The sequence below is a fragment of the Trichechus manatus genome, unplaced genomic scaffold, assembly GCF_000243295.1.
Source record: "Trichechus manatus latirostris isolate Lorelei unplaced genomic scaffold, TriManLat1.0 scaffold00027, whole genome shotgun sequence".
NCBI classification, from domain to species: domain Eukaryota; kingdom Metazoa; phylum Chordata; class Mammalia; order Sirenia; family Trichechidae; genus Trichechus; species Trichechus manatus.
Window position 1 is genome coordinate 647,209 of NW_004443963.1, and position 24,587 is coordinate 671,795.

Here is a 24,587-nt window from a genome sequence, read left to right on the forward strand (position 1 = left end):
GCAAAAGATCTTTTTTTTAAATTGTGCTTTAAGTGAAAGTTTACAGTTGAAGTCAGCTTTTCATACACAAATTTATACTCATATTGTTATGTGACCCTAGTTGCTCTCCCTGTACTGTGACAGCACACTCCTCCTTTCCACCCCGGATTTCCCGTGTCCATTCAACCAGCTCCTGTCCCTTTCAGCCTTCTTATCTTGCCTCTGGGCAGGAGCTGCCCATTTAGTCTTATGTATTTACTTGAGATAAGCACACTCCTCACGAGTATCATTTTATGTTTTATACTCCAGTTTAATCTTTGTTCGAAGAGTTGCCTTCAGGAATGGTTTTAGTTTTGGACTAACAGACAGTCCAGTTGCCATATCTTCTGGAGTCCCTCCAGTCTCAGTCAGACCATTAATTCTGGGCTTTTTACTAGAATTTGAGTTCTTCACCCCACTTTTCTCCAGCTCCATCAGGGACTCTCCATTTTGTTCCTTGTCAGGGTGGTCATTGGTGGTAGCCAGGCACCATCTAGTTCTTCTGGTCTCAGGCTAATGGAGTTTCTGGTTTACGTGGCCTTTTCTCTCTCTTGGGCTAATATTTTCCTGCAAAAGACCTCTTTTAAAGTGTTAAAAACCAAAGGTGTCAGTTTAAGGACTAAGTTGCACCTGACCCAAGCCATGGTGTTTTCAATCACCTCATATGCATCTGAAAGCTGGACAAAGAATAAAAGACCAAAGAAGAATTGATGTCTTTGAATTATGGTGTTGGTGAAGAATATTGGATATACTATGGACTTCCAAAAGAATGAACAAATCTGTCTTGGAAGAAGTACAGCCAAAATGCTCCTTACAGCCAAGGATGGTGAAACTTCATCTCACATACTTTGGACATGTTATCAGGAGGGACCAGTTCCTGGAGAAGGACCTCATGCTTGGTAAAGTAGAGGGTCAGCGAAAGAGAGGAAGACCCTCAACGAAATGCATTGACACAGTGGCTGCAACAATAGGCTCAAGCATAATAAAGATTATGAGGAAGGGGCAGGAACGGGCAGTGTTTCGTTCTGTTGTACATAGGGTTTCTATGAGTCAGAACCGACTTGATAGCACCTAATAACAACAGCTTAGGGCACTAGGTGGATGAGACACCATCAATTAAAATAAGTAGTATAAGTGGAACAAGTAGTATTGGAGATAAGATTCAGTTTCAGATTTGTTGCATTTAAACTTTCTTCAGGATATATGGGTGGAGACATTCAAGTTACAGTTGGTGGTGGAAATTCTGGTTTCGGATTTATTAGTATTTAATGATAGCTAAAGCCAGAGTCAAGAATGATCTTGATGAAGAAGTACATAAGCAGTGAAGAAAAGAAGAGAAGCCTAACTGAGAAACAGCTGATAATTAGGAGAGACACAGGATTGAAAGAGCACATTTTAAAAGATGAGAAATAAATGAAATGGTAGCTGGTCTATAAGGTAAGTTTGAGAAAATATTCTTTACATGTTTGGAGTAAGTCATCTTATCATTTTAACATTACATTAGAGAAAATAGAGTAAATTTGGACACAATTAACTTTGGACATTCAATAAACTTTTGAATAGAACGGGATATACCAAACCAAACCTGTCGCTGCCAGTGGATTCTGACTTACTGACCCTATAGGGAAGGGCCGTTACAGGAGCACATAAGATAGGTGCCTATTTCCAGGAGGGGGAACGAGGAGGGACCGTGTCAAATGTCTAGAAGCCTTCTTAGGTGAGGAAGATGCGTGAACTCTGTCCTGGAGAACAAGTATGCATAATCCAGGAAAGAGGGGAGTGGAAGTGGAAGTGTGAGGAAGAAAGCAGGACGGGTTTACAGAACAGTGCATGTATAATTCAGGGTGGTTGGATCCTTCAGTTGGACAGGGAGTGGCAAGGGATGAGAATGCAGAGATCTCACATACAATTTCACAATGCGTATGGTTTTGCACTCTACTCCCCCAAGAATGTCACTGTCTGAACAATACTATTTGAAGACCAAAAAAACAACTGACTCTCTACAAGAGTTAGAAGAAAGTTGCATTAGCAAGTGAATCTGCGAAGTAAGGGACAAATACACAATGGGCAAAAAGCACTTAGCCGTTTCCACTCTTCTCGGATCTTGCGACCACTCTCAGGCTAGGCTTGGAAGTACAGTACGACACTCGCTGACACGCAGAACCGAGTTCCCGTCTCTGGCTTCCGGCGTCCTCCGTTGCTAAGGAGACCGGAAACGCGTCCTAAAGCTCCGCCCAGGCAAACCGTAGAGTGCCGGAAAAAGGGTGAACTGAAGGGTCGGCAAGGGAAAGCGGTAGCGGGGGCTGTGTGGTTTGTGCTACAATGACCACCTTAGTGCTGGATAATGGAGCCTACAACGCCAAAATCGGTTACAGCCGTGAAAATGTCTCGTAAGTGTTTGCTTTCACCGAGGAGCAGGACATATACGCCTAGTAGTTCCACATGGGAGATCAGTGAATTGCAGACGCCCCAGCGGGGCAGTAACCTGAGCCAAAGGGATACTGGGCTTGGAGCTGTGTGGTTAGGGATGCTTTGAACTGGAATTGCTTTTGCTCTTAATTTTGGTCTGTGCGGCCCCGGAAGAGGATGTGTGTTTCCGTTCGTAACAGGAAATAGTCTAAGTAATAGTCTTTTAGAGACCCTTTTCTTGACAGCAAACGAAAAAGCCAAACCCGGTGCGCTTGAGTTGATTGCGACTCAGCGACCCTATAGGGCAGGGTAGAACTGCCTCATAGAGCTTCCAAGTAGCGGCTGGTGGATTTGAACTGCTGACCTTTATCGTTAGCAGCCAAGCTCTTAACCACTGCGCCATCCAAGACTCCTTTCTTTTTTTGAATTGTTGTGCTTTAAGTGAAAGTTTACAATTCAAGTTAGTCTCTCATGCAAAAATTTATACATACATTGTTATGTGACCCTAGTTGCTCTCCCTATACTGTGATAGCACACTCTTTTCCACCCCGAATTTCCCGTGCAAGACTCCTTATGTATTTATTTAAGTTGTGCTTTAAGTGGAAGTTTACAGTCCAAGTCAGTTTGTCATACAAAAATTTATACACACATTGCTATGTGACCTTAGCTCCTCTGCCTATAATGCGGCAGCACACTCCTCTTGTGCACCCTGGATTTCCCGCCAAGACTTCTTTCTTGACAGAGTGGGCTGTAAACAAAGTTCATGAACCGTCGGAAATTGTGGGCCGCATATTCGGTGTACATGCATTTTCCTGGAGACGCGATTATAACATTTCACCAGATCTTCAAACGGGCCATGGCCCAGAAAAGTCTGAAATCGTTTTCTTAATGTCTAGAGACCTTGAAGATTCTGTACTTTGTCCCTTCCACGTGCCTACTGGCTGACTTGTTTGATAGGGTCAGTTAAGCAGAAATACTCCAATGGCATTCATAAAATGTATATTCATATACACGTTTGTAATACAGAATAAGCAAACTTAAGGATACACTTTTTCATCTATCGGATTCACAAAAGAGGTTTTGTTTTCTTCCTCCCTCTCTCCTTTCCTTCTTTTTTTTATTTATTTATTGTACTTTAGGTGAAGGTTTATAGAACAGACTAGCTTCTCATTAAAGAATGAATACACATTGTTTGGGACATGGTTGCCAACCCCACGACATGTCAGCACTCTCCCCTTCTTGACCTTGGGTTCCCCATTACCAGCTTTCCTGTCCCTTCCTGCCTTCTTGTCTTTGCCTGCCCCAGGCTGGTGTGCCCATTTAGTCTCGTTTTGTGTTATGGGCCTGTCTAATCTTTGGCTGACGGGTGAACCTCAGGAGTGACTTCATTACTAAGCTAAAAGGGTGTCCAGGGTCTTTTCTTTTTTAAGAAGACAGTCAAACTGTTCAGGAATGTAGATTGGTACAATCTTTTGGGAAAATATTTTGGCAATGTGTATCATTGTTTATATCCTTTAATGCAGCAGTTCTGTTTTTTATCTGTTATCTAAGGAATTAATTACAGGTGCTTGATGAGAATAAGTAAAAGGATGCTATATATTCTCTATAGACGTTGTGTAGGTAGCACATTAAAAAAGGGAGGGGAGGGAAGCAAGTTAAGTAATCAAGAATAGCAAGTTGGTTAAATTATACAGCCCTAAGATTGAATACAAGGCAACTTCTTAAAATTTTGTCCTCAAAGAATTCTTAAACATACAGAGAAAATGCTGACAGTATAGTAGGTGAAATAAGTAGGTAAAAAACATTTTTACAGAATTATCCCAATATTCTCATATGTGTGTATGTTTATATGATTGATAATGGCTGTAGTTTGTCTTCCTAACCAGATTGTAAGCTCATGGTGGGCAGGAATCATATTTAAAACTACTTACTTCTGTACCCTGCAGCATCTTGCTGACTGAAAAACGTTGGCTTCGTGGAAATTAATTTTATGGCCAGAATTTTGAACTTGTTGAAAATGGTTGAAAGAATTTCAGTGGTTGAAAGAATTTCCACCTGAAAGCCAGAAAGACCAGCACCTTTACCTGGGTCCCAGCTCTCAGCTGTGCAGTGGTGGAATCAATAACCAACAACTAACCAGTTGCTGTCAAGTTGATTCAGATACCCACCGGTTAAGATTTTTTGAGGATTATTTGAGAAAGACAGAGGTTCTAGCATAGAGCCTGGCACACACTAGAACCTTTAAAAAAAAAAAAATAAGGCATATTTTTTTTTTATTGTTTGAAGACAGAATGAGAAACACTGATTTCCAATATACTAATCTTGGCATCAATAATCGTATTTAAGTAAATGTATTTTTGGGAACTAAGTATTTTGGGAATAATTCTGTTGTTTCTTTGTTTATAGGGTTATTCCTAACTGTCAGTTTAGGTCAAAAACAGCACGTCTTAAAACCTTTACTGCTAACCAGATAGATGAAATAAAAGATCCTTCTGGACTCTTTTACATCCTTCCTTTTCAGAAGGTAATCCAATTATATGTCATTTCTAGCATTGAAGATCTAAATTTAAAGATACATGAGACTTAGTAAGTATATATGGGAATATTTTTAGCTGTCTAAGAAAAAATGATTTAAATTTTAATTAAAGTCTTATTAAAGCCAAAAATTGAAATTAAACTACTTAATAAAAGCAAATGACCATCATTTAGTTACTGATTACAGGTACTGAATCATACTTATTTGTTTTAAAAGTCAAATGATGTGAATGCATTAATGTAAAAAAATAAGTGTAAAGAGGTATCTGTACATATTGGTCTTTCTTTTGAACCCTTGAAATTTTAGTTATTGATAATTTGTAATATTTTTGAACTTTAAAAGAGGAAAATCACACCAATATGATTGTTTGGAATTCATACAGCATTAGGCTGGAGAAAGTAATCATAAAGAGAAATCAGTGATTTGCAATGTATTAATCTTTGATATTTAAAAACTGTTCAAATATTCTTGATAGTTTGTAACTTTTTTTTTAGGGCTACTTGGTGAACTGGGATGTTCAAAGACAAGTTTGGGATTACCTTTTTGGAAAAGAAATGTATCAGGTAACAGACTGGAGTATGTATTCAAATTCTATTTCCATGTCTTATTCAAATGAGAAATGAGAACTTACGTTTTAAGATGTATAGACTTACAGATATATTTCTAGTATAGATTTAAATCACTATTATTTACTGTGGCTGGCTTCGATTTTCTAAATATTAAATAAATGTAAGTGAACAGAATTTCTTTTCTAAAGTGAAAGATAGGTTGAGCAGAGAATGTCTGTATGCAACTCAGGATTAAAATTGTACTTCAGATTTCTAATAATTTTATTAGACCAATTCACTACCTCGTTTTTACTTTCATAATAAAATATTTTTGACTGTGTATCTGAACATGTGAATATTACAAAATGAGAATTTTGTGCTTTAATGCCTAGTGTATCTGTGGGTGTACTGAGAGAATGTTTAAGTTTTAATGCTTCTAAAGAGGTGTGGGAGAGAATTATGTAAACTTTAAATATCCTAAAGCTTCTCATATTTTTCTTTTTAAAAACAACAGCTCTGAGCGTTTGCCTCGGCAGCACATATACTAAAATTGGAATGATACAGAGAAGATTAGCGTGGTCACTGTGCAAGGATGACATGCAAATTTGTGAAGTGTTCCATATTTTTATTGTTTAAAGAGAAGCAAGTTTGTTCTGTAAACCTTTATCGAAAGTACAATTAAAAAAAAATGCTTGGTTGGGGAAAAAAACAGCTCTGATACATGTAATTATTGTATTCATTAATTTTGTACAATTTCCTTTAAACAATTTAACAGAACCATTTTATTAATGCTGCCATTATGGGAGGTAAAATTGCACAGTAGTCAAGTGTATGGATTCTGTAACCTGACTCCCTGCGTTCAAATCCTAGCCATGTCACTAACTTCCTGTGTGAATCTTGGTAACTTATGCAACCCTTTGTGTCTCAGTTTGCTCATCTTTTAAATGGAGATAATAAAAAGACTTACAGGATTACTGTGATGATTAAATAAGTTTGTTTATGGATATAAAACAAGTTTTTATAATTATCACTACAAAGTTACAAATTCTTTTTTCTCCCATAGGTTGACTTTTTAGATACTAATATTATCATCACAGAGCCATATTTTAACTTCACTTCAATTCAAGAATCAATGAATGAAATCCTGTTTGAAGAATACCAGTTCCAAGCAGTATTAAGAGTAAATGGTGAGTTAAAGTTTTGATTGAAATTGAGTTACTTGAATATGGATATGAATGAGATAAAGAAACACTTAAAATCCTAGAATACTGAGTGGCATTCTTTCAGATTTGAAGGAAATAAAATGTGGAATTTTAAACTAGAGATTATCTAGTTAGACCCCTCTCAGTGGCTCTTTTGATTAATATTTCTCCTTAATTAAGTTACTAGCCATATATTTCTAATCTCTGAAAGATTATTGTTGCTGACATATCATCTAAAAGCAAGTTTATTAAAGGCTAGGACTCCATTACATGATTGTGTACAATGAAATTTTACTTCATCTTCTGTGAAAAATAACCAGTGTTCAGTTATTTAGCTTGCAGAAAATAAGTCTGTATAAGCGACAGTATAATATAATGGTTAACAAACAGCTCAGTCTGTAGAACAGTGATTCTCAACCGTGGGTAGTTTTGCCACCCAGAGAACATTTGGTGATGGCCTGGAGACATTTTTGGTGGTATTAACAAGGAGAATATTACTGGCATCTAGCGAGTAGAGGCTAGGGATGCTGGTAAATATCCTCCAGGGCACAGGACAGTACACAACAAAGAATTACTCTACCAAAATGTCAGTAGTTCTGAGGTTGAGAAACCCTGCTGTGGAGCCACACTGTGTAGATTGGAGTTCTGGGCCCGCCACGTCCTAATTATGTGATCTTGGACATGATATTTAACTTCTCTCTACCTTAGTTTCCTCATCTGTAAAATGGGATTATGAAGATTAAAACACACACACTCAACATATAGAGATTAGAATAGAGCCTGGCATGTAAGAAATGCTCAGTAAAAATTAGCTGCTGTTAAAATAATTATTATTAGTTATGAAATGAAAGTTTACCCTTAAAAATTGATCTCTCATTCTTTTTATCATATTCACCGCACATGTGATGTTTTAAAGTTTAAACACTGCAAATATTTTGTGACAGTTATGGCTGTTACTTTAACTTTTTTTGAATAAAGGGAAAAGTTTTGTCTCTGGGCTTGCCTTAGTTTGCTACCTTTCTTTATTGCTTAAATTAATGTTATACATTCATTGAATGTAATTTTCTCTCTCTCTTTTTTTCTTGTAGCTGGGGCTCTCAGTGCACATAGGTATTTCCGAGATAATCCTTCTGAATTATGCTGCATCATTGTAGATAGTGGATATTCTTTTACACATATTGTTCCTTATTGTAGAAGTAAAAAGAAAAAAGAAGCAATTATTCGGTCAGTTGCATTTAATTTTTATGTTATTTCTTAGGATGAAACTGAATAAAATATGTCATAACTGAACCAGATTTGAATTCTCCTTTTTTAGGATAAATGTGGGTGGAAAGCTCTTAACGAATCATCTAAAGGAGATCATCTCTTACAGGTAAAGTTTATCTCAGCTTTGAGTCTTTGGGAGGAGGTGGTTCTGAGGATGCACTTTTTTAAGTAATTTAAAATTATTTGTTACCTTTAGTTCTACCACCAGGATATAATTCTATATTAAATACTAATGGTGTTCAAATTGGAAAGCTTTCTAGCATATAAGGTGGTATTAATCACCAAAAAAGAGTGTTCCAAACTCTAGATACTAAAAACAAGTGCAAAATATTTAAATTTGGTTGAATTCTAAACTGTTACTGTAATATATGTAGTGTTTTGCGAATATATAGCATTTCAGTATTTGAGGAGGTGGTTAATTTATTCATAGTACTTTAAAATTATAAGTATTGTATATGGTAAAACAAATCCAAAATGCATATAAGGAAATCAGGGTCTAAAAGGAAAATAAATCTCCCCTTCTGCCTCTCACTTCATTTACACTCCACAGAGAGTATAATATTTGAGCTGTATCTATTTTTTATTTGTATGAGTCTTAATAATATGTTGATATTTCTGTTTCTTAATTAAACAATATTAGTTGACTGTCCACTAAAAATGGCGAATTTAGTGCATTTAGCCGCCTCCTACCCTTCTTCTGCCTCCTAAATTTATGTTATTATTTTTAGTCGTGTTGTGTTTAAAATTGTAAATAGATTTTAAATCTCAATTTCTTGACACAGTAACTCTGGACAATATGATACTGTCAATATCCCTTTGCTCCCCTCCTGCTATATGTCAGGGCCCTGGTGGCTCAGTGGTTAAGTATTTGGCTGCTAACCAAAAGGTCGACAGTTCGAATCCACTAGCTGCTCCTTGGAAGTGCTACGGGGTGATTCTACTCTGTCCTATATGGTTGTTGTGAGTCGGAATTGACTCGATGGCATTGGGTTTGGTTTGTTTCTTTTTTTATGCTATATGTCATTTCAAGAATGTTATAGAAATGGACTCATATAGTGTGTACCCTTTTAAGACTGACTTTTCATTAAGCACAATGTTGTATCACTACTTTTGAGTTACTGAGGTTTATAACATTTACATGTTGTTTTAAGTATAGTTGAATCTTTCTTGCCTTGCTTATAGATTAACTCTAAAAATAAAAACCTAATAAATAGCATGTACAATATTATGATTACATGAATGGTATTTTGCAGAACCAAATAGAAGTGGGCTTAGTTTCAACAAGCTTGGACATTTAGCTCCCCAGCTTAGTCAGATTAGAAGCAGCAAATTGGAAACGGAGAGAAGATTGAGCCAGATGTGGACAATAGCCAAATCCTAGACAGTTTGGTTCCAGGGCCTATACACTTAATCACTCCTTCATGCTGAATGAAAATATATATATATATTTAAAAAAATCAAGGCTGTTAAAATACGACTTGAAGAACGAGCTGGCAAAAAGCTAAAAATATTTTTGAAAAAGAGTAATAGTGAAAGGAGACTTTCCCTAGTAAATGATAAAACATTTTAAAACTGTAATAATTATGTTAAAGTCCTACTAGTATAAGAGTTAACTGACAGATTGGTAAGACTGAATAATCCTGAATCAGACATTATATCTAAAAACAGCATATATGCTAAAGAAAACATCAGAAACCAACAAGGAGGAAAATAATGATTTAGGAAAGGATACATGGAAAGTTGGCTGATAAGAGAAAAATCATATTAAAATTTTACTTTGCCTCATACACTAGAATTCAAGTGGATTTAAGATTTAAATGTAAAAATAAAACCACAAGAAGAAAATACTTAACTGAGTTGCTAAGCATAAAAACAGCTGAAGAACAAGTGATATAGAAAAGGATATGTTTTAAACCTATGTATATCACAAACCTTTGTGAACGAAACTAAGGCATACATACACCTGAGAAATAAATCTGAAACAAATATGACACGGGGTTGTTATCTTCAATATGTTAAGTGCTCTTATCAATCCATAAGAAAAACACTACCCAGTATAACATGGTGGCACAGTGGTTAAGAGCGTGGCTGGTAACCAAAAGGTCAGCCGTTCGAATCCACCAGCTGCTCCTTGGAAACCTATGGGACACTTCTACTCGGTCCTGCAGGCTCCTTATGAGTCGAAATGGACTCACTGGCAATGGCTTTGGGTTTTTTGGAATATAAAATGGTTAGAAAATTCTCAGAAAACAGATGGTCAGTGGCACAAAGGTAATAATTCTTAGAGAGTTACAAGCAGTCGAAGGATGTAAATGGCTCATTCTCAGACATAAAAAATGTTAAACACCTGTAGCAATCATAGATTCAGTTCAGCAGATATTTATTGAATGTTTATTTAGGAGATTGTGATACATCATTGAACAAAAAGGTAAGAATTCCTCTCCCTCATAGCACTTACTTCCTAATAGAGGAAATGCAAATTAAAGTACCATTTTTATAATCCAGATTAATAGACTTTTTTTCAAAAGATGATGCTCTTGAAGATTTGTGATATGGGCATTCTTATTCACTGCTGATTGGCACATAATTTGATAGGACTTTTCTGGTAGACAATTTGGCAATATACCAAGAAACTAAAAATATTTATATTCTGTGTCCGAGGGTATGAATTAATAATAAAGAGAGAATCAGAGGTATGGATAAAGATACCTATATTTCATTGGTTCTGGACTGTACTTTTCTACATTTTTAACATCTAAAATTGAGATGAATCTTCCCATTGATGGTATCTTAGAATTATATCACAGTTTATTAATTAGAAGCATTTTTGCTTCTCATTGGTATATTGGTGCATTTTTGAGAAGATGAAATATGGAGGATATGAAGATGTTTGTTACTACAAAAGCAAAAAGAAGCAATAATAATGTTTTTTTATTTATTAAGTATGGGGACTGTGCTAAACATTTTGCATGTTAATAAGAATAATTCTTGCAGCTCTGATAAGTAGGTGGTCTTACTACCTTTTCAGAGTTGAAAAGATTAAGTCCCAAAGAGGTAAAGTAACACTAAGTTGTGACTCAAACCTAGGTCTCTGACTCCAAAGCCCATGTTTCTAAATACACCAGTATCTTTCCTCTTTAATCTTCTAACATTAGAAAAATTGGTAAATACATCCTAATAGATCCATCTGATTTACTGTTATAAGGCAGTAAGAATACTATTTTAAAAGAATATGAAATAGCATAAGAAAATGTTCATGAGATAATGTTTTGTTTAAAACAAAAAAAATGTAGTGTGTAGTAAAATCTAAGTGCAGAGAAAAATGTTCAAAAAACAGCCTCACATTTTTGCTTATTTCTTTAGACATCTTTCTGCAGTGAACCTGTGTTTTCTTTGATTCATTCATCGAGTATTGATTAAACATCTACTCTGTGCCAAGTACTGTGTGCTGACTCATAATACTTTGATAATCAGAAAAGGAAGTGCAAAGAGTTAAGGCATTTTAGAAAAATTGTATTCAGAATGGTGGGGGCGGGGATAGTTGGTTCTTTAGTCAGATAAGCCTTATTATTTTGAAAGAAACATAACATCTCTGTTTTCAGTTTCCTTACTGGCAAACTAACACCTGCCATAAGAGGGATAATGTTGGGATTAAATAAGATAATGAAAGCAAGAGTACTTCATAAAGTTAAAAATATGTACACATTCAGGAGTTTAATATCTTAAAAAACCACTTACCTGAAATTTTAATTTCAGAAAAATATATTTTAAATGGCAATTGCAAGCTGTATTTAAAATTTTCCCATTTCAAATTTTACAATTTTTTTGTTCTGTTTAGGCAGCTACATGTTATGGATGAAACACACGTGATTAATCAAGTAAAAGAAGATGTATGCTATGTGTCTCAGGATTTTTATAGAGATATGGATATTGCAAAGTATGTATAACAGTAATCTTAAGAATTGGAACATTGATTCTTCGGTGATGTTACACATAGTTAAAATACTACATAAGTCTCTATTTTGTTTTCCAGGTTGAAAGGAGAAGAAAATACAGTAATGATAGACTATGTTTTGCCTGATTTCAGTACAATTAAAAAGGGCTTTTGTAAGGTACTTTAAACAAATTTTAATGGTATTTCTTCAAGTTACCACCTGAGTCAGATTTGAAAATCATTTCACGTTCAGCTGGGATTGGCAGGCTGTTGGAGAGTTGTTGTCGACTGCCTTCCTGACAGCAGTTTTCTCTGGGCACAAGTGTATAAATTAGGTTAATTTCTCACCAGACTTACTTAGAAAAAGAACTATTAGCTGAATGATAGCATGTGGGACAAATCTGGAGCTAAACAGTATCACTATATTATGGTTAACCTTTCTGTTAAGAATTAGTTTAAATCCAGTTAGAAATAGGCTATTTTCCTGTTGTGAAATTATTGACATAGCTGGCTCAGGGTGGAATTTTACTTGTGTTTAGTCTGATGCGATTAGACTGTAGTTGAAAAGAGTAAAATCCAATGCACTTTCAAAGTGTTGGGAAGGAGTTTATCTTGGATGTCAAAATAATTTCTCATCTCTGATCAGCTCAGATCAGTTATCAGTTCTGTGTTTGAGTAAATATGAAGTTTGTGTTTGTAGTTCCCAGTTGATAAGGACTGTTGGTCAGTTAACTATCTTTGCACGAGGAGACATTTATGATAATATTCACTGTAGTATACTTTAAAATAGTGAAAAACTGGGGACAGCCTAAATGTCCACTAATGGAAGAAGACTAAATTGTTACGTGTTCATATTATAAAATACTATGTTGTTGTTAATTGCCATTGAGTTGGCTCCGACTCATGGCGACCTCATGTATAATAGGACAAAATGCTACCTGGTCCTGTGCCATCTTCATGATTGTTGGTATGTTTCAGTCCATTGTTGCAGCTATTGTGTTAGTCTACCTCATTGAGGGTTTCTCATCTGTCAGTTTGTCATATAGTAATTGCTTGCACGTTGCTATGATGCTGGAAGGTATGCCACCTATATTTCAAATACAGCAAGGTCACCCATGGTCGACCAGTTTCAGTGGCGCTTCTGGATTAAGACAGAGTAGGAAAAAGGGCCTGGCAATCTACTTCTGAAAATGAGCCATTGAAAACCCTATGGAGCACAACAGGATAAAATAATAAGTAGCAGTGAAATTGAACTAGAGCTACATCATCAGCATGGATGAATCTCATAGACATAATCGTTGATGGAAAAGGAAGCTTTAGAGGATATGTACAGTTTTAGTTCTGTGCAGAACAGTGATTTATGTTGTTTAGGAATACATATGAAGTAGAAGTGTAAAACTATGCATGTGAGCGATAAAAAGGAAAATGGGAAGGAGTGTTTATCTGTAAAGTTGTATTAAACTGGTTGGTGGATACATAGTTTTTATATAATTATCTATACTTTTTTTATATGCTTGAGATTAAAAAAAAAAATTATTGGCCAGATTATTGAGAGGTATACAAATCAGAATTCAGACGCGGCTACTTAGGGCCTTAGGAAATTGAAATCATCCTGTAATGTGCTTAGAAACAAATTCTGTGGAAAGACGTAGGCTGGTTTTCAGAAGTGGAGACTGGGACAAGACTATGGAATTAGGTTGTCTAGGCATGAGTCTGGGGGAGAGACTGTGGAAGCCCAAATCCTAGTTAGTATATGGAAGGCATATTTTTTTCCTGCTTTACAAGACAAGGAAAACTGCCCCTAACATTTTAGATAGCAACCTCTTTCTCATTAGGCATGTTTGATCATCCTCATAAAATACTCTCCAGTGATACAAAACACCAAGTGGAAAATTTATAGCACTGTGTGTATAAAGTTAATAGTGGTAATGTTGTTGTTGTCGTTAGTTGCTATAGAGTCAGCCCTGACTCATGGCGACCCCACGTAGAACAGAATGAAATGTTGTCCAGTCCTGCGCCATATTTATGATCGTTGCTATGCTCAAGTCCATTGTTGGGACCACTGTATTTTGAGTGCCTTCCAACCTAGGGGGGCTCATTTTCCAATACTATTTAGGACAATATTCTGTTATGATGTATAGGGTTTTTATTGGCTAATTTTCAGAAGTAGATCACCAGGCCTTTCTTCCTAGTCACCTTAGCGTGAAAGCTTCACTGAAACCTGTACACCATAGGTGGCCCTGCTGGTATTGAAATACTGGTGGCATAACTTCCAGTGTCATAGCAACATGCAAACCACTGCAGTATAACAAACTGATGGATGGTGGTAAAGTAATCCGTAATTCTACAGGGATGGGCCCTGAGTAAAGCCTCAGTGATTCCCAAACTTCTCAAATCTGGCTGATCATTAGAATCACCTGGGACACTTAAAAGAAAAAATCCATATTCTCTTTTCCTGTCACTGGAAATGCTGAGTCACTGAGTTTGAAACAGGGCCTGGGGTAGCCTCCACTTAAAAATATAAGGAAAGGAAAATCTCTCCCACATGATTAGTTGGTCGTCTAGATTTGGAAATCACCAGTCTTTCTCTCCTGTTTCGTTCCAGTTTATTGGACATTGTGATATATGCATATTATAAAATACTGTGTTGTTAATTGTGTTCTAATTTGCCAGTTTCTTCCTTGCCAATCATAAACCAGTTTCTCAAACGAGCACCTTACATGATGAGGTGTGGATGTTCCCCCAGCTGACCATGTTTTACTCACCATTGTCTTTGGAGAAATAAAGCAGAAGCCACCTAAGATTGTTTGCAGCTATTCTCTTTTATTAGTCTTTGACCTTGTGAACAGAATGTGGTTACGGACTGTGCTTCACTAACTCAGCATAGACTCCTGGTTACTGATTCTCCTATATAACACGCACTTTAATATCAAGTGAGTGGGCAGAGTCAGTTGGGCTGAACTCTCGTCAGATCATGGAATATTATATCTAATGTTTATTTTGAAAAGAATGGTTTAATCTTTATTTTGTCAATTAATGTTAAAATTTACACTGTATCCACATCCATGTTAAATCATGCATATATATTAATTTTTTAAGATGTAAAAAGTTATATTTTGTACATTGTAGAATTCTAAAACATAATTGTTTTGAGTTTCTTTAATACTTGATTAACTTGTTTTTGTTGATTAAAATGTTTTCACATACAACAACTGAGATAAGAGCTGATAAATATTTGTGAAATTAGAAAAGCAGTACTACATAAAATGAAAAGGAATTATATTTAGCCTTATTTGAGAGCCTTTGTAGTTAAGATAATTACTAAAATTTGGACTTTGATGTTATTTATTCATACTTTTTAAATACTTTGGTCAATGTTGTAACCTTGATTTTTCTAGTGCTAATGATAGCAACAGTAACAACAACAAGGTCTATAATATTGTTACTGATTACAACTGATAGAAACTTTAGTTTTATCTCTTATCAGAAAGAGGATACCTACTAAAATATAATGCAACTTGTCTGACCTACGTGAGAAAATTACCTCTTAATTAATGATTACCACTGTCTTCAGAGCCATTGTAATTTAAACTGATAATTTCTTTGATGGTATTGGACCTCAGTGTATGAAGGCTGTGAAATAATCACGGCCTATGTTGACTGAAATGGCAACTCCTAGCAACCCTTATAAATTCATTCGTTTGTTTAAAACAAAAATCTTTTTGGGATTATACTTTTAAAAACAGAAACTACTTGTGGTACTGGATTACATATTATTAACAATTAATGGCTTTATTGCTAACATTCAACAAGGGTATCTAATCCTGATTCCTTCCCCTAGTTAATATTTGATCCTGGGTAAGGCACATGATCTTCTTCGATAAAATCAGAAGTATAGATTAGGTAACCTCTAATGTTTTGTCGACTGAAATTCTTTGAGTCTGCATCTGTCTCAGGCTGTTTTGGTGGTTGACAAAATGAGTTATGTTGCTTAAGCCAAGCTAATAGCAGTTTTTTATGTATTTGTTAATTTATAGGAAATACTTTCCATTCTGCCTGAGAAGGAAAAATACTTCAACTGTAAAGGAATAATATTTTTCTCTTTATCATTATAGCAGTAATTTAATTGAGTTAAATGTGATTTATATTTTTCTTGTTCTTCCTAGGCTGTTGTGAACATTGTGTAATTTTTAGGGAATTTTTATTTAAAAAATAATATTTTGGACATGGAATTCCCAAAAGATAGAATCTGAATCATTCATATCCAGGTCAAGAGTGGCAATGTAGTGGAAGAAATATTTGTATGTCTTTGGGTTATTAGATGAATGACCTTGGGCAAGTCATGGAACCTTGCTGAGCCTCAGTTACATCATAATAAAAGTAAAGTATGCTTATCTTACAGGCTTGTGTGAGAGTTCAGTGGGATAATGTATGTAAAATGCCTAGTACAATGAAAAGAACTCCATTGGCTTGAATGCCCTTATCAAGAATTATTGGATATTTACTATGAACCAGGTTACTCTGCAAAGTACTTGATCTGTGATGGTGACCAATATAGATTATAAAGGGTAATTTAGGGTGATATTAAAGAATAATGGAGGGACCTGCCTTTTGTTTGGGCATCAGGAAAAGCCTCTCTGAGAAAGTGGAGGCCTGAACAGAGAGTAGGGGACTGATTCATATTAAGGAATCTGTAATACTCTATATACATTACTGTTTCACAATTAATTATTGATATTTTTTCATCTATTTTAAATATTTTATACTTAAAAAAGATTGGGAGCCCTACTGGTGTAGTGGTTAAGAGCTCAGCTGCTAACCAAAAGGCTGGCAGTTTGAATCCACCAGCCACTCCTTGGAAACCTATGGGCAGTTCTACTCTGTCCTGTAGGATCGCTGTGAGTCAGGATTAAATTGAATCGATGGCAGCAGGTTTGTTTTTGGGTCAGAAAAAGAATTGGGATTTACTCTGTTATGGGAATAAAACTGCAGGTAGAAAACAAATGGAATGAATGTCCAGATTTGAAACTAGACTAGAGGAGCTGATGATTCTCTGTAAAAGAGACCATTATTTTCATGATGTAGAATACTGTGGAAAGAGATTATTTTTTCTGGCTCCTACAGAAACAAAGCTTAGAGAATGGGTTGGGTTAGCACAAGATAAGTAATAAGAGAATGTGAGTGATGGTTGTTGAAAGTATTTGTTTGTTATTACACGGGCCTCATACAGAGGACAGATTGCAAGGTACTGGACCGGGTAACGTTTTGTTCTGTTATACATAAGATTCTATGAGTCGGAGCTGACTCCACGGCATCAAACAACAACAGCATTCAAGAATAAAGTCTGTGTATTTGCATAAGTTATTTGGAAACTGAATTTTTGAATAGAGATTGAATAAATACTAAAGAAATTTAAAGTTGTGAGATTTTTACACAAGGAAAAGAGGGAATCCTAATAGAACAGAGCCACAATGTCCACTAAACATCTAACATTGGGGAGTGAAAGTAGATAGAGGTAAGAACACAAGACATATAGTAAATATTTTTATTTAGAGTATGTTCTGTGTTCCCTATAATTGTAGGTATATTATAAAGTTCTCTCTCTCTTTTACCTTCATTCTCTCTGATTTAAAGTATATGGAATAAAACCAGATTATCCTTTGGGAAATAGCCTTATTAGAGTCAATAATTATTTATTTGTGTGGGTTAGGCAACAGGAGAGAGACCACATTTTTCTAACTTTTGAGAATCTTGAAACTTTCAAGAACATGTTAATATATTAGTATTATCTTTTGCTAATTACTATTAGTCATGTGAGCTAGATAAATATAGCTTAAACTTTTTATCTAATTTTTCTTTAAGCCAAGGGAAGAGATGGTGTTAAGTGGAAAATATAAATCTGGGGAACAAATTCTTCGCCTAGCCAATGAGAGATTTGCTGTTCCAGAAATACTCTTTAATCCTTCTGATATAGGCATTCAAGAAATGGGAATCCCAGAAGCTATTGTATGTTCAATTCAAAACTTACCTGAAGGTATGTAAATACTTAGAGTAAAATATTGAGGAGTAATGATGTTTTTTAAAAAAATCATGAGCTCTAAGGACCTTGGAGAAATAATCTGTTTCTTCTACGTAATTTCAGGCAAATGCAAGTCTGTTTCATTCACAGAGATTTTGAGATCCTATTGTACACTTTACAGATTCTTACTTTATTGGTCCCAGATTACAAATATGACATAGGACAAGTCATTATGATCCATTTAAACTTGAAGAAATTCGTTTCTCCATGAGTATTAGCTTGCATGTCTATTTTAGAAAAGTTTTAATGTAACCAAAATTTGAACAGAATAGAAATTTATAATTTAACAATTTAATAGTGATTTTTGGGTTCTTCTGAAGCATACTTTTACTAACTGATGTTCTAGAGTGTCAGGGTACTTTCGTATCTTGAAAGTGTCTTCCTAGTTCACAAAGAACAGTCTGGGCATTGGAGAAAATATAACACAAGCAATGTGCTTTCCTCTCATTTTTAAAAAAAAGATGAAAAGGAAACTCATATAATGCCATTACCTTCACATAATTTTTTCACAAGTATTTTCATATTAATTCACATTTTATATGAAGTTGTAATCATGATGTATATAACATTTTATACTATACTGCTTTAACTTAATGTCATGTCTTGAGACTCAGTGTCAATATGAGGAGAACTCTGTCCTTGTTTTGGTTAACAGAAGCATGGTGGGATGACCAAATCAAACAAAAACCAAACCTGTGGCCATTGAGTTGACTTGATTCCGACTCATAGTGACCCTGTAGGACAGAGTAGAACTGCCCTGTAGGTTTTCCAAGGAGTGGCTAGTGTGTTTGAACTGCCGACCTTTTGGTTAGCAGCTGAGCTCTTAAAGCACTGCACTACCAGGACTTCTGGTGGGATGCTCAGTACCAATTAATTCCTGATGGGCTTCCCAGTGGTGCTTACCATTACCATTACCCATTACCTTGGAATTGATTCCGACTCATGGCAACCCTATAGGATGGAGTAGAACTGCCCTATAGGGTTTCCAAGGAGTGGCTACTGGATTTGAACTGCCGACCTTTTGGTTAGCAGCCGACCTCTTAACCACTGCGCCACCAGGTGCTTAGTAGGCTTTTAAAACTGGCCAACCTGATGGCACTTAATGTTTGCCATCATGTAACTTTACGAGTGTGTGAATATTAAATTTAAATATTATTATAGATTATGAGTGTTTCTTACTATCACATTTAAGTATTACACAATAAATATGTCTGTATCAGTGAGATAACGTTGATATTTGGTCTCCTAAGTTAAACTTTCACAGAGAGGGCCTCCTTTTCATCCTACAACAAGACACTTTGCATTTCAGGAAAGAATGATTATAATTATCAAATGTCTGCTACTAGAAAGTTACTCATTTATATATAACTTGCATGTATGTATAAGTAGGTAGAATTCTGTTCCCTCCCCTTCAGCTTTTTCTTTTAAAGGTAGATATCTATGAGGTCATATTTCACCTTAATTAATGTGTCTGTTTGTGTAAACTATACCTCATTACAAAATCTTAGAGTAGACTTCAAAAATCATAGTTTCCCAACTAGTAACTGTCATCTCCAATTGCTGCTTATTTAATTCCCCATCCCCATCTTTCCAGAAGAATAAGTAAACAGATTTTCTAATGCCTTTTTTCTTCCTTTCCTGTTTTTTCTTTTAAAGAAATGCAGCCGCATTTTTTTAAGAACATTGTTTTGACAGGAGGAAATTCCCTTTTCCCTGGATATAGGGATCGGGTTTACTCAGAAGTTCGATGTCTCACTCCAACGGATTATGATGTTTCTGTTGTGCTGCCAGAAAAGTAAGTATTAGCTTATACAGACACAAAACATGGAAGTCTTTCAGTAGATAAGGTGGTCTATAGGCAGACTTGAGTTTAAAGCCTGGTTCTACCATGTTGGCGGTTTACGTCACCTGTTGGATCCTCATTTTCCTTTTCTGTAAAATGTAAATGATAAACCTTACATTTCAGTGAATTAAGTAGGATGAAGTATGTAAAATGCCAGCCAAAATGGTTGGTACCTAATTGGTGCTCAACTAACATAAGATGTCTTCCATATAGTAATTCAGTCCCCGTTCCTAAGAGATTTTTTACAGTCAAAGCAATCAGGTTATTGTCTATTTATCTGAGACATGTCATTTCTAGATTTCTATCAATTATATAAATTTAAGGATTGAACCATTAAGATATGTCATTTCCTAAGTTGTTTTGGAATTTTTTTAATTCTCAAGATTTTTAAATGAACTTTTTCACTCAGTCTTTTTTAAAAAATTCAAAACTGTTTGATATCTACCTCACTATCCTATTTTATGAGAAAAAGCAGATATCATCATTTCTACTTTAGAGGTAAACAAATAAAATAAGAATTTTAGAGCTGTAAATACTGTTCAGTATTCTTCCTTTGTAAATAAAGATTCTAGGAAACAAAAAGGGTACCATGGATGAAACAAATCTGGAGGAATTTCTAAATATTAGAAAACAAATGAGATTATGTTTTAAAGAAACAAGAAAAAGAAAATCCATATCCCAAATTAGGGCAGGAGGAAACAACCAAAATGGTAAGAACAATTCCAGAGATGTTTTAATCTCAGCAGGAGATCATGGGTGATCCATGACTTGAATTGGAAACAGCTGTGCCTACTCATGGAGCTCTGGTAGCTTAGTGGTTACGAGTTCGGCTGCTAACCAAAAGGTCAGCAGTTCAAATCCACCAGCCGCTCCTTGAAAACCCTATGGGGCAGTTCTACCCTGTCCAATAGGGTTGCTATGAGTCGCAATTAACTTGACGGCAGCAGGTTTTGGTGCCTACTCACTTCCTTGGTATTGAGGCTCAACAGTCAGTGAGCTTGAAGTGTAAGGGTTGGAGAAACAGAATAGAACATGAAGTAATTTCATATCTCCTAAAGGCATCAGGGAGCACAAGGGGGTACAGTGTTAAGAGTTCAGCAGCTAACCAAAAGGTCAGCAATTTGAGTCCACCAGCTGCTCCTTTGAAACCCTATGGGGCAGTTCTACTATGTCCTATAGAGTTGCTATGAGTCAGAATCCACTCAGTGGCAGTGGGTTTGGTTTTTTAGTTTAAAGGCATCAAAGTTTTTTTTTGTTTGTTTTGTTTTTTTCAGGGAGCAGCTGATTGTGGCACTGCACTCTAGCTAAAGCCAAGCGCTTAATAAAATTTTGACAAGGCAGGGCCCTATGGAACTGTGCACATCTCTTTCCTGAGCTCCCCAGTCCCATCCCGCTCAAGAGACAAGGCACTATATAATTAGAATTTACATTCACTGACAAGCAAACAGGAATTTATGTATGAAAAAAGTGAACAGACAACAAAGAATAAGAGATTTGAGGGAGACTAATACCACCAAGGGAGTCCATGGGCAGTGCAAGTGGTTAACATGCTCAGGTGCTAACTGAAAGGTTAGAGGTTTGAGTCCACCAGAGGTACCTTGGAAGAAAGGCCTGGTGATTTACTTTTGAAAAATCAGCCATTGAAAACCCTATGGAGTACAGTTCTCCTCTGACACACATGGGGTCACCATGATTCGGAGTGGACTAGTTTTATCTTTTCTAAATGTTTCACATACTAGAGGCAACAAAGGCCAAAGCAGAGACTGTGAAAACAATTCTACGTTAAATTCTAGTTCCATACTTAACTGTCTGAACCTCATATTCCAAATCTGTAAGATGAGAGTTATAATAGTTTACTCATGTGTTGCTGTGAGGATTAATAAAAATGACATATCTTTGCCACATAAAAAATTTAGGCTCAGTTATGGCAGTGTTTTTACTTTGAGGCATCTTTTGTTCTTTTGGTTGTATTTTTTTTTTATTAGAAATATAGGGTTCATAAATTCAGTGCATAGGGAAAAAAAGAATGCTTAACTATTTTGTAGTGGTGACCAAATTTCTTTTTCCTTTGAGTTTTCTCTGCCTGTGTCAAACATAGAGTTATTTCCAGACCTTTAATGATTTTTTGTTAAATCTAGTTGAGTAGAGATTGCCAAGTTTTAGTTACTAATTCATGTTTCAGGCATTTCAGTTCTATAAAATCACCTGGATTCATTTACTTTTTATTTTCAGCCCTATTACTTATTCTTGGGAAGGTGGAAAATTGATATCAGAGAATGATGATTTTGAAGATATGGTGGTAACAAGAGAAGATTATGAAGAAAATGGACATAGCATCTGTGAAGAGAAATTTGATATTTAAGAAACGTTGCTGAATGAAAGTCTTGACTGGTTGTGACTGAAAGATTTTATTTCAATATTCTTTATTTTAAAGGAGGTTAAGGACTTGTGTAACATTTCATCCTAAGATAAAGTCTTGAATTTACATAATGTAAATACTTCTTGATCCTGTTTTCAGAGGTTGCAGAGCTAGGTTATTACAGAAGACTAACTCAGCCCGCATTTTCATTTAGGAGCTGGACTACCATAACAGTGCCTATGCTGTTTCTGAGAGTAGGTTAGCTTTCATTAGAATATCAAAGACTGAGTGCATTTTAAGCCTTCATAGTTGAAAGCACAAACTTAACTGCCTCACCAGTCAGTTTTCCTTAGAATGTGGTCTTGTGTGATGATGACTAGGAATTGGGAAAAGTGTTTTCAGGCTGATACGATTTCTCTCTCTCTATTAGAAACAAGTATTTATTAAAATTGTCACTCTTATTTGTCCATACGAAAGGAAAGAGTAATTTTATGTGTGTATGTTTCTTTCTTACTTGGAGTACGTTTGGAAGGGGGAGACTAAAGCCAGTTTATTAATGTGTTTTTGGTCACTATTTTGTTGGCAAAAATGCATTAATTCACTCATAAAAATACTGTACTTTTTTTAGGATGAAAAGAAATTTGAAGTTGACTCAGAGTTGTTCAAACACCCTTGGTACAAATGTTAGAATTTTGTTCTAAAAACTGTTTTATATAATCCACAGGAAGCATATTAAGGTGTTAAAGCCTACAGCTTTCCAGTGTTAGGAAACAGCTATAAGTGACATTAGTGAATGGATCAGGTGGAGTTCTTTGATCACAAGCAGTAGAAACTCACTTGGGCTACCTTAAGCAAAACAAGATTTATTAGCAGAACAGGGGATCGCTCATAATAAGAAGAAGCTGGTCCAACAACCTTAGGAAACTAAGATCCAGAGTAGTTTTGTGAATCTCAGTTGCAGAAGCCAAGGAACAGTCCTTATAGAGCCCTGCCATCAAAACATCTCATTTCCTCTATTTTCTATCCTTAGTCATGTGTTCATGAATCAAATTCCTAGTGCTCTGTTTACCTTAGCTAGAATCATGCACCTATCCCATGGCTTCAGGGGCTTTGATTGACATTCCCACCAGGACCCCATAGAATGAAAGAAGGTAGTTCCCCAAAGGAAAATTGAGGTGAAGAAATAGATGCTGGGCAGGCTAAAAGAGCTATCCACTGTACTTACACTATATTTAGTTAGGGCCTGGTCAGCCCTTCCTACACCTAAACTGGTTATCATTACAGAAGTTATAAAGAGACTACATTTGTGTGATACCCAGTTACTATTCTATAAACTGTGGACAGTGTAGCAAGAAGATGCTGGTGACATAAAAGAAGTTTTTGCAACTGTGCCAAAATTTGAAGGTGATGTGGTTGCAGGTTAGAAGTCTTGATAAGTCCCCACTTAAAGGACTTGTTCAGGACCTCATCCTGGACAGGCAGAATACTGTCATCAACAACCAGGGTGCTTATCCTGTGAGGAACTGGGGTGTCTCTCAAAGCTGCATTCCCACAGCATGCCCTAGGCTGATGTTTCTTGCTATGGTCTGCTGAGACTGATGCACACACACAAGCACATGTGCTTATTACTACAGTAATGTCTGTATACAGTGTAGGTTTCTTAGTGCTCATTTTTTAGGCACTAAAAATTCTTTTCTCAAATTAATGAATATAGAAATTAATCCTTCATCTTTAGTATCAAAGTTTCCATCCAAGACCTATCTCATTTTGAAACTTTATTGCTAGAGATACTGTTTTAATATTATATAGTAAGTTGACTTCAAAGAGAACATTTAGCAGTTCTAAATAATATTATCTGAGGTGATGCATTAAAAATATTTACTATTATGGAAAAGTCTTGGTGATCCCAATTTGAGATTCTTTTACAAAGAGTATAGTAAGATCTTAGCCACATTCGACTTTTATCATTTTTATTGCAAATTACATGCAAAGAAATAACATGTTCTAGTGCTGGTAAGCCGGAGGGAGCCCTAGTGGTGCAGTGGTTAAGAACTCGGGCTGTTAACCAAAAGGTCAGTGGTTTGAATCCAACAGCTGCTCCTTGGAAACTCTATAGAGCAGTTCTACTCTGTCCTGTAGGGTCACTATGAGTCAGAATTGACTTGATGGCAACGGGGGCTTTTTTTTTTTAATGTTGGTCGTGCATAATGTATGCGTAAACAGACTAGAGGATTCAGATTCTAGATCAATGAGTAATTGAGATAGAACAATCCTCTTAAACACTTTCCTACCTTGGTATTGAGGTTTTTTTTTTCTGCTTAATTTTCTTTTTTTAGATTGTGCTTGAAGTCAAAGTTTACAGCTGAAGTTAATTTCTCAGAAAAAAATTTATA

At 35.8% G+C, this 24,587-nt stretch overlaps 1 protein-coding gene and 1 non-coding gene across 2 annotated transcripts; both read left to right on the top strand.

The window, feature by feature from the left end:
- The first annotated feature begins 1,961 nt into the window (after window positions 1-1,961).
- Window positions 1,962-24,264, top strand: ACTR6 (actin related protein 6). The gene is made up of 11 exons (XM_004373747.2): window positions 1,962-2,408; window positions 4,834-4,951; window positions 5,458-5,526; window positions 6,575-6,698; window positions 7,802-7,937; window positions 8,029-8,085; window positions 11,818-11,916; window positions 12,013-12,091; window positions 17,776-17,947; window positions 19,649-19,787; window positions 22,068-24,264. Exons 1-11 carry the CDS (start codon window positions 2,341-2,343, stop codon window positions 22,195-22,197), a joined length of 1,191 nt encoding a protein of 396 aa, XP_004373804.1. The 5' UTR covers window positions 1,962-2,340; the 3' UTR covers window positions 22,198-24,264.
- Window positions 6,034-6,138, top strand: LOC111820139 (U6 spliceosomal RNA). The gene has a single exon (XR_002823684.1). It is a non-coding gene; the product is annotated as a U6 spliceosomal RNA (small nuclear RNA).
- Window positions 24,265-24,587: the final 323 nt, after the last annotated feature.

What these genes read in the sequence shown, in the direction of transcription:
- ACTR6 (XM_004373747.2), top strand. Translation starts at nt 2,341, where the DNA reads ATGACCACCTTAGTGCTGGATAATGGAGCCTACAACGCCAAAATCGGT. An exon ending in AATTCAAAACTTACCTGAAG is followed by an intron (nt 17,948 to 19,648) that starts GTATGTAAATAC and finishes TTTCTTTTAAAG; the next exon opens with AAATGCAGCCGCATTTTTTT. An exon ending in TCTGTTGTGCTGCCAGAAAA is followed by an intron (nt 19,788 to 22,067) that starts GTAAGTATTAGC and finishes TTTTATTTTCAG; the next exon opens with CCCTATTACTTATTCTTGGG.